The following is a 12,717-nucleotide window of genomic DNA, read 5'->3' as shown; positions in this document are numbered from 1 at the left end:
TCTTGGTCTAGGACCTCGGTGGTTACTCTTCTTTGTCACTCTGTGGTCCGATGAAACTAAGTTCAATCACCACACTAAAGAGAAAAATATTCCTCAGATTTATGAAAAGCCATATCCCCCTGATCTTTTTATAGTGACAGCTGTAGTAGTCAATAGAAAATTAACAAAGGCTCCCTTTAGTTGACTTTCATCAAGTTTTCTTTTATTGTGATTCCAGTAGGACAGGAGGTTGGGGACTGGTGAGGCAAACCATTTTGCTCTGGGATGACCAAAGCAAAAAAGATCATTACTATTTATTGAGCGTTGCTTGAGCACTGAATAGGGAAGGAACTTCACCCGACAATGCAGCGCAGCCCGAGAAAAACCAGAACCCAACATCAGACGCACCAAATCCCTCCATCATAAAAATGTATGACTTCAGGTTTGGACAGCACAGTGTTGAGACCACACTGAAACAGTGCTGGCATTAGGGGAACAAGAGGGTGGGATGCTAACAGTGGGGTTCAGTAAGGGTGAAAAAAGCTGGGAATCAGTTGAGCTCAGTGATACGTCTCAGAGAGCCGATGGTTGGGCTGTTGCTTCCCCACTCGCTGTGCCTCCTGTACTCTCCAGGGCGCAGGAAGAACTGGCGTCCCCTGTAGTGGGGGTGTTCATGCAGAATCCAGTAGCCCTCCATGACGTTGACGGAGGAGATGTCACGGGTGTGGAAACGCTCGTTCAGATCGGGACAGTCATCGCTCAGCTCCATATTCTGGCCTCCAAAGTCGGAACGCTCGAAGATCTTCATCTTGTAGTTGCCGTTATACTAAGACAGAGATAATCATACTGTCATTTACTGTAATCATTTCTTAAACTTTAACTCACCACAGTAGATTAACTTGGCAATTTCAAATACATTTATAAAGTTCTTGTACTAAAGTTGTTCTGATCCAATGACCCAGTCTAAATGTTATTTTTCTCTCGACACAAATCTTTTTACACAAATCTTTTTGCTGCATAGGTCAAGCTAAAAAGAGAGGCTTTTTAAATGGCCACAGGTCTGGGCACAGAGTAGTGAAAAAATAGAAACGAAATGTCATAAACTGTCTAAACCTTAAGTGAGAACATTGCTGTAAACAGTGTTAGGCATCACTCACAGTCGGCACCATGCGGCAGGAGCGGATGCAGTCATTGAAGCCGGCCCAGCGTTGGTAGTCGGGGTACTCGCCCTTGTTCAGCATGTACTGGTAGCCGCCATAGTTGGGCTTCTCGTAGGCCACCCAACAACCGCTGTCCACTTTTATCGAGTTACAGCGGGTGAAGTGGGTTTGCATCTCGGAACAGTCACTACTGCACTCATAGTGACGACCCTGGAAGTTCTTTTCCTCGTAGAAGATAACCTGCAAGCGGTATATAGGTAGACATTATCACCATAGGGCTATAACAAAGACAAACTATTGCTATTATTATCTGATAGATGACAAGTTATCTGTCCTCCAGCTCTTCAGACTCTTAATCAATAATAACTTGACTTTTAGTGTAATTTAGTTTTATATCTCTGTCATTTGGTATTCTCTGCCAGGGGTTTGAAAGTTAGCTTTATCCAACAAAGTTCTTGTACAGAATTACAGAAAGTAAAGAATTTTGGAGTTGACTCTTAAGGGAATATGAAAACATGTCCCAAATGTTGCACCAGAGACAAAGTTTAATAAAATACAGAGTACCATGTGGTACACTTTCATGAAGAGAAAAGCCTTGACATCTTTTTTTGCTACAGCGATTGAGATTCAAAGCGCAGTTACAAAATTGCTATGTTTTACTACCATCAACAGAAGGCAAAGCAGAGTATAATTAAGTATAACTAGCTAAGTCTAATTACGTCTGACCGTTAGTAAGGCATAGTGTGGTAAACAATCATTTAGAACAACTGACAACTGGTAGCATTGACTTTGCAGCATTGTTTCCCACCTTTTAAACCCCTTATTTACAAATGATCAAGATACTATCAAACTCTAAAGTTGCTTTTGATATAGATTTCGAAACGCACGCTTACCTTGCCCATTGTAACTGTGTATATTTCAGTGGGCTGTTCCAGGCCTTTATAGACCCTGCTTGGATCAGGGCTTTGGAATTGGAGACAAAGCTTTGCCGTGTCAGCACAGTGGGCTGTGTGGAGTGCAGAACACTATAGGACTGGTGCGCTGCAGCAGCCGCTTTGTCTCTGTCAAAGCTCTCTCTTTCTATGGAAAACACTGTACAGCTGCACTTTCTCACAGCGCTACAATAAGAGTTGCAACATCTGCCTTTATTGGTATGAATGCCAAAAACCTACATGCAGACTGTGAGGTATGTGCGGACAGCAAAAAGAAAAGGTTTGTTTTGTTTTGATAGGTATATACCAGAGATATTGATAATTAAGCAGCAACAGACTTTCTTTGATATCAGATAGATATAAAGATACTTCATTGATCCAGAGGGATATTTAGAAACCAAAAAGACCGCTTGGCCAAAGAGTGTTGTTTTCAGGCTCATGGTAGCATGCATGTGTTTAAAAAAAAAAACTCACAAAGCACGTCGGTTTTTTTATATTACTTTTTTATATTGAGTTGCACATGGGTAAAGTTTACATGACAGTCCTCATCCTCCTGAAGGAGCCGACCATGGGGTTTTGGCATCCCCAGTCTCCGCAGGCCCTGTAGTCTCCAGGGCGCAGGAAATACTGACGTCCTCTGTAGTTGGGGTGCTCATAGAAGATCCAGAATCCCTCCATGATGTTGCAGGAGAAAATGTCACGGTAACGGAAGCGCTCGTACAGGTTGGGGCAGTCATCCATGAACTCCATAGTGTGTCCCATCATGTCGGGCCTGTTGTAGATCCTCATCTTGTAGGATCCTCTATACTGTGTGTGGGAGAAATCAGATTTATTACGTTAGTTTGGTAGGCGTCAGCCCTAGAGAGCCTTTTGGTAGAGCTTTCAGCCCTGAGCTGATATATTTCAAATGATGACTTTTATTATTTCTTTAAGTAAGCAGATTATAAAAACTCTATCGGAGCATGACGGGATATTTTTTTTTCCTTTCCCAAACTGCCAAAACACTCAATGTGACTAACAGAATTAAAATGAAGGCTCCAAGTCTTATGGGGGGTGTATCGTATTCCTTTTAAAGGCTGACTGGGTCTCCTTGTGGGCCTTGCAAAAGAGACTTTCATGCTACGTATGACCTGCCTGAGTATCTGTTAATGACATCAAAAGGCAAATGATTGACATCCATTTCTAAAGCGGCATTTGATGTGCAAGGTAAGGGGTGGGGGTTGGGTGTGTGTGTCTGTTTGATTGACTTACAGGGGCATACATCTGGCAGGAGCGGACACAGTTGTTGAAGCCCATCCAGTTGTGGTAGTCGGGGTACTCGCCGGGGCCAATGATGTACTGGTAGCCCATGTAGTGAGGCTTCTCATGGGCCACCCAGTGACCACCGCTCACACGGATGGAGTTGCAGCAGTTGAAGTGCTTGAAGGTGTCCATGCAGTCACTGCTGCACTCCCAGTGGCGGCCCTGGAAGTTGCGGCCCTCGTAGAAGATAATCTAGAAAAGAGAGAAACATATGTCACTCACAAGTTAATGTTAGGTATATAAATGCACCAGTTGCAATACTCATGAATAGACGGTAGGGGACACTGCTCTCCTTTAAACAAACTAAATTACTTTGTCATGAGAGCCTCTCCTGTCTATTTTCAGAGTTTTGACAGATGAAAATCAAGGCAATTAAAAATGTGTTAGCTGAATTTAATTTGAAGAACTCTTTGTATGCTCCTTCAATCTCAACACTGTCAACTGTGTTGTTGTACAATTACAGCAAATCTATCCTATATAGATAGCATATAATTGCTCATGTCCACAGAAGCTTCTCTTTTAAACCGTTATAAGTGTGTTTTTCCCCTAAAAAATAACCAAACTTAGCAGTCTGATCACATTTTTTAACCCAATTTCTTTACGGGAATTAGTCGTTTTTGACTACCTCTCCTCACCCTCTGCTGCATTTTCTTTCACTGTTAAAATATTTGACACCCAAAACCTTCCATTTTCCTCTCTGTCAAAACGGTTGCTGTATTGCAAGTGAGCTCATACCTTTCCCATGGCTGTGCAGTTGTGGATTTGTAACATAAACCTAGACACACTTACAGGGCCTTTTATACTCTCCCACTGACTATGAGGCCTCTGACACGTCAGGAACTACTACTCTTTACCTTTTCAGATGCCAACGAGTGTTCCCTTTGTCTGTCCGCCCACACGTACCTTATCTCCTGTCCGCTAGAGTTTACCTATAGAATTGACAACCCCCCCCCCCCATCCAAAAAAATCTGAATACCACACAAGTGCTATTCTGTGTTTGTATGACCCTTGTTCCACCAGGACCTTGTGATGCAGCCTTTTGAAACATCACACAAAGGCCCTTTAGGTATGTGGCCCCCCAACAACAAAGCTTTTAAAGGTGTATACTAGGTTAGGTCATTTTTGGGGGGCACTCTCTAAACTAGTACTTAACCATGTCAGGATTTTCATTTCATATCTTGCTGGCGTGGAGAATTGTAACATAGTTTGGTTTTGTGCGTTCCCTAAGTGGATACAGGTCGCAATGTAATTGTTATTCAATTCCTGTTAAAGGGAAGGGGTGTTGATACTGTGGACTGAGTCAAGCTGTTGCGTTGATGTAATCTACAGTGATATGTTGTCTCTTTTTGCTTCCATAGCCTGCAGTTGTACTATGATGCCAGACGAGACTGGTCTGTTTACAGATGTACAGAGGGAACTACTCGGTGTGTGTGTGTGTGTGTGTGTGTGTGTGTGTGTGTGTGTTTGTTTGTGTGTTTGTCTAATATAAAAGGGGGGGGTTTGGGGCATCTGTGGGTTTGAGTCTTTGCATAAAATGATAGATGTTTGGACTTGAGTCTTTGGCTTGTAAGCATAGCCCAGAGCTGAAGGGGAAAAGGCCAGAAAGAGTTGCGGCCATGTATTGTGTTCCCAAAGCCCAGCTGATGCCAGAAAGGTCAGTCTCATCCTTTAGCCTTTCATCGGGATAAAGGGCTCCTGCCCCCTCTACACTTTGTGTGCTTTTTGCAGATTCAACTGTGTAAAAAGGCAAAATGTTTGCAGAAAGTACAATAGCCATTATGTTCCTGGGCAAAAACACTGCAACTGTGGTAGCGTATCCACAGCCATATGACACTGTTTCAGTGTTAAGGAACAGCGTTGATAAGCTTTTGCTTCTTTGATCATTCATTGACTTGAAACTCTCATAGGCTTCAATAGCTTTCATGTTTGAAGCTGCACTCTTTTTCTATGACATAAGTAGTTCATTGATATCCTTTCATCACAGTGTGCAGCGTAATTGTGGCAGATTATCAGATGGGATGTTGTTTTGTTTTTGTGAGTTTCCTCAGCAAATATTTACTCTGTTGGAAAGGTTTTATCTGAAAGTATAACAAACAAATGTTTAGATTTTCCTCATATGTTCCTTCATAGATTAATAATTGATTTAATAATTTCTATTAAATGTAAAGTCTTTGTACTCTGTCTTGATGCAAGAGGGCAGCAGAGTGACAGGGAAATCCTACTCTTGCTGGTGTTTAAGCTTAGCGTGATACAGGCAAGCTTTTACTTTTCTGAGGCGTCTTTGAGCAGGTCTCTATCTACTTGAAAGGCTCAGTTTGACCTGTGACCTTTGCATTCAGAGACACATGTAACGGAGGTGCAATACTTTGTTCAAACCCGGACAAAAAAAACGACCACTGCCGTCATTGCCAATGTTCTCGTTTTCATCACCGAGGAACATCAGCTAACCCTAACTCATTAGCTGGGACCTCGGCTCTCTCTGCGTCTCTGTGGCTTCCAGAGGGGAACCTTGTTTCACAGGCTCTCAAATGATCATCTTTAGCTGCGCTACAAGACATCTCCTCCCCACCCTGAAGGGAAAGTAACATCACAGAGGCCCTTGCCTGCTTTCTCAGTTCCCCCCGGAGGAGAAGAAAGCTACCCGCTGTGGAGCATTCCACTCTTCATCTCAGAATGATGGAAGAAAAGGAAAGGAGAAAGGAACAGAGTGGGGGGCTACATTCGCAGCTCCATTGTGTCCGAAAGATCTCATTGTGCAATCTGTGTAACCGCGTGGGAGATGACGACACTATTAGCCCGCAGAATGACTGTCAGTTGGGGACCTCTGTGATTGATGTGCACCCCACAGAGATGGGAGAAACTTTGACAGATAGCAGCCCCGCCACTAGTTAACTTGCAACCTATTTCATCTACCCGGCTTCCAAAATAAAAACCCCATTTGTGTGGCTGATAATTAGAATGTAAAATGCACTCAGTAAAACACATTTCAGGTCAGAGGAGACTTCTTTCAATTCAAAACAAATCATATCCCCATAATCCAAACCATGGTCTCTGTGACCCTGCTATATGCAATAAGTCTCACCCCTTAAATGTTGCAGGCAGAGATAGGAGAGCAGGCATGCTTGCAGTGCCTCCAATGTGCTCTTTAAATGAACAGTCATTACAAAAGCACTGTGTTACTGAGGGGTAAACAAGGGGGTCTATGTGAGTTTTGCTCCTGAGAACTGGCTAATCTGGTGCGGAAAATGTGGTATGATCGGAAAGCGCTCGCCAAAAAAGCCTCCCACGCCGGGAGTAGAATGAGGACCTCTCTTTTGCTGAGAGATGATCCTCTCCATTCTTTCCGTCAGAAAATCTCCAGGCATCCTCCCTCTCTTGTCACTGCCAGCGCTCTATCGGGATTGCCAGACGCAGGAGCCACTATGAGCCTGTGCCAGGGCCAGGATTTACCGCGATGCGTCTGATGTGCTCCATCTTTTTACTGGGGGATAATTAAAAGAGGAAATGGTGTTGGAAGAACAGAGTGGAAAAGCAGGAGGTGGGGGCTTGGAACGAGCAAATGGATGCAGCTGTCAATTATGTCGAGTTGTTGATATGTTGTTTGTGTTTCTCTCTTTGAGATTTTGTGTCCCCATCAGGATTTAGTTTTAAAGTTTATGGTAAATCTCCACTCCGTACTTGTAATTTAAGAAAAAAACATTTAGGCTAATTAAGAACAACTCTTAACTTAGCAATGAAATCACCATAACAGTAATTCTCTTCTGATGACCTGCAGGTGATGATTTGAGTACAACTGTGAGGAGAGAATTGTTAGGATTTTCTTCACGTCAATACGAGCTGTCTTTCAGCAGTTTTGGACGGATGAAATCACTCGAGCATCTTCCCTTATTTGACTAAATCGATTTGAGATGCTCCACCACACAGCATGACCCAAACTCTGTGAAAAGCAGGACAACTCCTTCATCTCCCAGCAGACACACCGGGGGGAGTGACGTCTTGTAGTTGCTCTCACTCCTCATCTCCAAACTCTGTTTTGACGTGGCGTGTCTCCCATGCCCCAAAGCTTTAAAGGTTTAAAGAGCAACTTTTCACCCTGTAATCCAGGTGCCTTTCAAACAAGTCACGCTGTTTACTGACACATGACAAAAAAGTTAAAACCCCCTCTCATCTCTCTGCTTACAAGACTGTAACTCACCTCAGAGCCTGGTAGTCATTTCTCCTGAGCACCCTGAACAAACAGAGCCTCAGTGAGAAGGGACCCCTGCCTTTCACCACGCACTAAATTTGTAATCAGATGCGATGCTGTTGTTACCCTTCTTCAAATTTGTCATCAAAGCAAATGTGTTCTGACAACAGCTAGTGACAAGTGCACCAGAGGAGAGGCAGCAAATCAGCTTTTTCACACCGCATATCAATTATTGATCATGTTGCCCCCTCCCTCCCTCACCGCCCCCGCTACCCCGGCAAGTAGACACCTTGTGATAATGAAATACATCAATTTAAAAAATAAATAATAAACCGGGGTCGGCTCCATTGTTGCAAAGCCTTAAGAGCTTGATTGACTGCCTGCACATTTTCCTCGTTGGCAGTGAGGCAGATCAAAGGAGGGATCCTCTTATTGCCCAAGGCCACTTGCAATTTATTTAGAGGAGCAGGGCTGCTGTCCCAGCAGGTAACATTATTGGGCCGAGACACTCAGGATAATCATAGCTTTGAGGTACCTCTCAAATCCCACCTCTGCTGCCTCTATCATGCATGCGCAAAAATTACACGCATATGATTTACAAAAACCTTCCTTATTATATTAAATTAAGGAGTAGATACGACTGCACTGATGTCCTCACATGGAACACCCAGCTGCTCATTCACTGACCTGAGCTGCCCTAAATATGTTGGGTTAAATCAGTTTTGGCTAAATATATCAAGATTTATTGGATTGCTTATTCCTTTCTTTTTACTTTACAATTAATTATTACTAAATTAATATAATGTTATGTTTATATAGTACGTTATATATTACTCACATACAATGTATCTCTTCAAATGTTAATTGAAAAGTTTAAGCATTTCATCAACATTTTTTAAACTATTTTTTTATCTAACAATTTTCCATTCATCTCACAGGGTAAACATTTTCCATGACATGACAGAAACAAAAGATGTTTCCGTGTAAAATGATGTACAATAAATATGATCGATTGAAGAATTAATAATTACACATTGAAGACATCAAAAAGTATCATGTTGCTTATGCCACATATTTTGTTTGTATGCATGGCACCTTAGTAATATTACTTGGATTTCCACTTGTTCAAAGGCCTCTCCTGTGCTCCACATTAATAATACAAAACAGAGAGCATAATAACGGGATTCTTCTTTTTGTCAAGACGCACCTCATTGCTCATTATTAGAACGCACATAACATAAGTCTCAGATTGCTTTTACTTATAACTAATTTAAAAGAGCTTTGTAATTATTAATCACATTTGTTTGCTATTTTAAATTACCTTTTTACAACTTGGATGCCAACAACATTGTTTTAAGTAATTTATATCCATAAGAGAGCAAGTGTTATAAAGTAAATAATGTCAGACTAAAAACACTTTACCCTACCAAAATGTGAACATTTAATTTAAACGTTTTATTTGTTGTTGATTTTGCAGCTGCTAAGTTAGTTAAAAGATAAACATGATTAAGACAAGGTTGCAGTGATATACACTTATGCCTACAACAATATCGCTTCTTGATTGGGCTGAATATAAAATAAAAGCTGTATTTATGTAAATTATTTGCTTGATCCTTTTTATAAAGCAATTTCATAGAACTCAACAAACAACAAGACAGGCTGTGATATTATTTGAAATATCATTTTCCTTGCAGACTCAGCTTTCTAATTTAAAATGGAAACGTTTTACATTTGAAAAATACAATGTGAATTTACCCTTGCATTTTTACATATGGTATGATAAGTTAAAGTAAAATCCTTAATGTTGACAAATGTAAGTTGTTTAGAGGAGCAGGGCTGGCTGAGGAGCAGGGCTGCTGTCCCAGCAGGTAACATTATTGGGCCGAGACACTCAGGATAATCATAACCTTGAGGTACCTCTCAAATCCCACCTCTGCTGCCTCTATCATGCATGCGCAAAAATTACACGCATATGATTTACAAAAACCTTCCTTATTATATTAAATTAAGGAGTTTTCTTTTTGCTTTTTTTTCATTGTTCTCTGAAGAGTTTCTTCCATATTTTCCAGGATTTGTAAGCTGATGTTTTATTAAAACTAATTAAAATAATGATGATTTATGAGAGGAGTTGGTCATAATAATAATATCTTGTTATTTTTAACAGTTCTAGCATTTTAAATCGCGCTGAGTTTATCTTCACAGTTGAACAGTTTCAGTAGATATACCCCAAGTCATTCAGGTAGTTCCCAGCACTAGAGGGCACTAAAGCCAAAGCATTGGCTGTCTGCAGGAGGGCTGTTTTAAGTTCTTTAAAGTACAGCCATATCTCTGAGCAGCTTGTATGTGTGTTTGTTTGCTTACATGTATACATTTGTAAGGCAGCTTGGACACACGTGTATATAGACACGTGTTAGTCAATGGCACAAATTCATGTGGTGCGTCTGTGTGTGTGTGTCAGTGCCACGGCTCCTGTCTGTTCTGAAGCCTATCTGTGCTCCGACATTGTTTTACCGAGGGAGAAGTTTTAAAAAAAGAAGAAAGACAAGTCACTAACAGGCTGGCATGACCTGGGTCCCAGCACACATGCTGCTTGTCCACTTGCTTATATAAGCAAAACACATGTTCACTGCGCACACAAACACACACACACACACACTAGCCTGAGAGTTGCTTTTTAAAAATCTAGTTTCAAACAAACTTAGACTGAACACACACATTCATTTACACGCTTGCACACAGCATGGTCAAACAGAGTCTCAGACAGACAATGAGCAGTTAGCTTTGTAGCAGTTGCAAGCCAGTGTGTGTTTTTGAACTGCAGATGTGGATGCTGACTGAAGGATCAGTGCACACACTGCAGGACTGCAGAGATGGCAGTCCTCCCATAGAGTCTGGCACAGCCTGGGTCTTTTTGTTGTGCCCCATTTACACAGTTCATTTAGCCATGTTGAAGAGGTGGTGGTGGTCTGCATCCGTGTGTGGTGCCGGCTGATCTTTTGAAAGTACATCCTCCAGCCTGTGTGTGCACATGCTACGCCATATGCCACTAGTTTGCTTCTAGGCAATCGTTTATGGATCCCACAATGATTTAAAAAAAAAAAAAGATTTCATCCTTGAGCATTGAGGACAGCAGAATCTAAATTGAGTTGTCCATTTTCTTGTTGGTATTGGAAGCTACAGATCATAGATTTATGAATTCTACAGAAAAGGCTTATCTCAGTGGCAAGCGCTGGCTTCGATTTCTACTGGGAATTAATTGCCAGGCATGAAGCGAAGGTATGCGAGATGGAATCAAAAATGTTATTAACATTCAAGCACAGTTGTTTTGTGTTGGAGGATAGGGTATAGCGTGATGCAAAAGAGGCTTGACTTGATCTGTGTGAGGCCTCCGAGGAGCAGGAGAGAGGCGCGGCTGTCCCTGGACTGCGGCAGGAACGGGCCCTTAGCCGAGTCCCTGGAAGACCGAAAGCTCCACTCAAGGGACTTTCAACCAAATTAAAAAACAATGATACACCAAGGGAGAATCTAAAGCCAATTCCCATCATCAAGACCCACATTCTTCACTGTTTTGCTTTTAACTTTAGTTTTTTTTCCTCTTCCCTCTCTGTCTCTGACTCTCTCTCTCTTTTCCCTTCGCACTGTTGTTTTCTAGTTTGTTTTCCACCCGTACTCCTCTGGCTGTCGCCGAGCGCTACAGCCACTTTCAAAGGCTCTGCTGTCACGCGCCGCCTTTGAGTCCCGTTTGAAATGTTAACGTACATGTTGTCAGGGTGCCGTCAGGAGTGATTGACAGGTCCGTCCCAGAGCAACACCGGGCTTGGCAGGCTGGCTGTCTTTTGTCAGAGGCAGCCGAGGAGAAGCAACAAAGGGAAGGAGCAGAGGAGGAAAAAACATACATAAATAAAACAAAACTGCTCTTACCCATTTCTCAATAAAGACCAAATTAGATTAATCTTAACACAGAGCAAGGCAGGCAGGCAGTTGTGGAAAAAGACTTGATATTTTCTCTGGCTTTGTTCCCCTGCCATTGATGGTGCACTGCTTAGACACCCTCTCAACAGGACACCAAAGGCGGCACAGCAAGAGTTGTATAAAGAGCCAGCTGTACATATTAATGTTCATTATCACCTCCCTTCAATGCAGAGAAACTCCAAAGTACGGAGTTTGTCCCGGCCTCACCTTCGTTTGAAAACGGAGATGTGATGTTTGTGGCCTTGTCAGCCTCTGTGTTTTAAATAAAAGCTGGTGACCACTTTGAAACCGGCTTCAAGATACAACAATATCCATCTCCTTTTAAAAAGATGACTCGAGTTGTCAGCATTAAAAGGTGGATTTGGAAGGATTTCTTTTTTTTTGCCTGAAATTAAAATAATGTATATGTGAGAAATTGGATGGTGTGTTTCTGATCAAAAGTGAAGAGACGACAATGCCAGGTTCAGAGATATCTGGCTGTGAAAACTCTCTCCAAGCCCCCTGCTGTGATTTAACCACTCGGAGATGGAGGAGCGTGTGACAACATAAAACTTCACCCTCTATCTTGCCTCTATCTCCAATACACATTTTGTTCTGAAGGAGAGGAGAGGAAAGAAAAAGCCAGTATTGTTTATTGTGGAGTACATTTCCTCAAAATGCATTCCTTTTGGACTTCTTTACTAATAAGCCTATTCACTTTAATGGGATTACTTTTTGTGTGGCTATTTTCCCTCAGTTACAAGTCACCTTAAGCTTTGCATGAGATTTTGTAATTTCCTATTTGGAGATGATGATAAAAGCCATTGATTAATCTCAGTCTCTTTACAATCCAAGAGCGAAAGTGCAAGATAAAAATATTCAGTGCAACACAGAGTCTTTGAGATCCGTATCAACTGTCAGCGTAGGGGTTGCAGGGCAGTGTTGCTGGGCTCGGGGCCCACGGTAGCGAGCGCACAGTCTGCTAAAGTGTCTTTGAGCAAGACACTGAATCGATGCCAGCTCCAGCCTGATCTGTGACCTCCCTGCGCAGCGAGCAGGAAGCACAGAGACGATCTCAGAATAAAATCAAATGTGATGAGAATAGAAAATAGGTTAATGTGAAAGTTGTGCAGAAGTTTGTTTGAACGTTGCAATAGAGGCAGAATTGAATTGATTCAGTGGTGAACATGTAAATGAGGGCACTAAC

General features: G+C 42.1%; 2 protein-coding genes across 2 annotated transcripts; both read right to left on the bottom strand.

Annotated features, from left to right (window-relative positions):
• Positions 1–529: 529 nt before the first annotated feature.
• crygmx (crystallin, gamma MX) lies at positions 530–2,041 on the bottom strand. Its single transcript, XM_010768901.1, has 3 exons — positions 2,033–2,041; positions 1,137–1,379; positions 530–805 (listed from the first exon to the last, which is right to left on the bottom strand). Exons 1-3 carry the CDS (start codon positions 2,039–2,041, stop codon positions 530–532), a joined length of 528 nt encoding a protein of 175 aa, XP_010767203.1.
• Positions 2,042–2,602: 561 nt separating this feature from the next.
• crygmxl2 (crystallin, gamma MX, like 2) lies at positions 2,603–4,117 on the bottom strand. Its single transcript, XM_010768890.1, has 3 exons — positions 4,109–4,117; positions 3,323–3,565; positions 2,603–2,878 (listed from the first exon to the last, which is right to left on the bottom strand). Exons 1-3 carry the CDS (start codon positions 4,115–4,117, stop codon positions 2,603–2,605), a joined length of 528 nt encoding a protein of 175 aa, XP_010767192.1.
• Between the last annotated feature and the right edge of the window lie 8,600 nt (positions 4,118–12,717).

Source organism: Notothenia coriiceps, unplaced genomic scaffold, assembly GCF_000735185.1.
Source record: "Notothenia coriiceps isolate Sejong01 unplaced genomic scaffold, NC01 NC01_scaffold00006104, whole genome shotgun sequence".
NCBI classification, from domain to species: Eukaryota; Metazoa; Chordata; class Actinopteri; order Perciformes; family Nototheniidae; genus Notothenia; species Notothenia coriiceps.
Note: the sequence above shows the minus strand (reverse complement) of the source record. Positions and strands in the feature narration are given on the sequence as shown.

What these genes read in the sequence shown, in the direction of transcription:
- crygmx (XM_010768901.1), bottom strand. An exon ending in CCTGCCGCATGGTGCCGACT is followed by an intron (nt 806 to 1,136) that starts GTGAGTGATGCC and finishes TCTCTGTCTTAG; the next exon opens with TATAACGGCAACTACAAGAT.
- crygmxl2 (XM_010768890.1), bottom strand. An exon ending in CCTGCCAGATGTATGCCCCT is followed by an intron (nt 2,879 to 3,322) that starts GTAAGTCAATCA and finishes TCCCACACACAG; the next exon opens with TATAGAGGATCCTACAAGAT.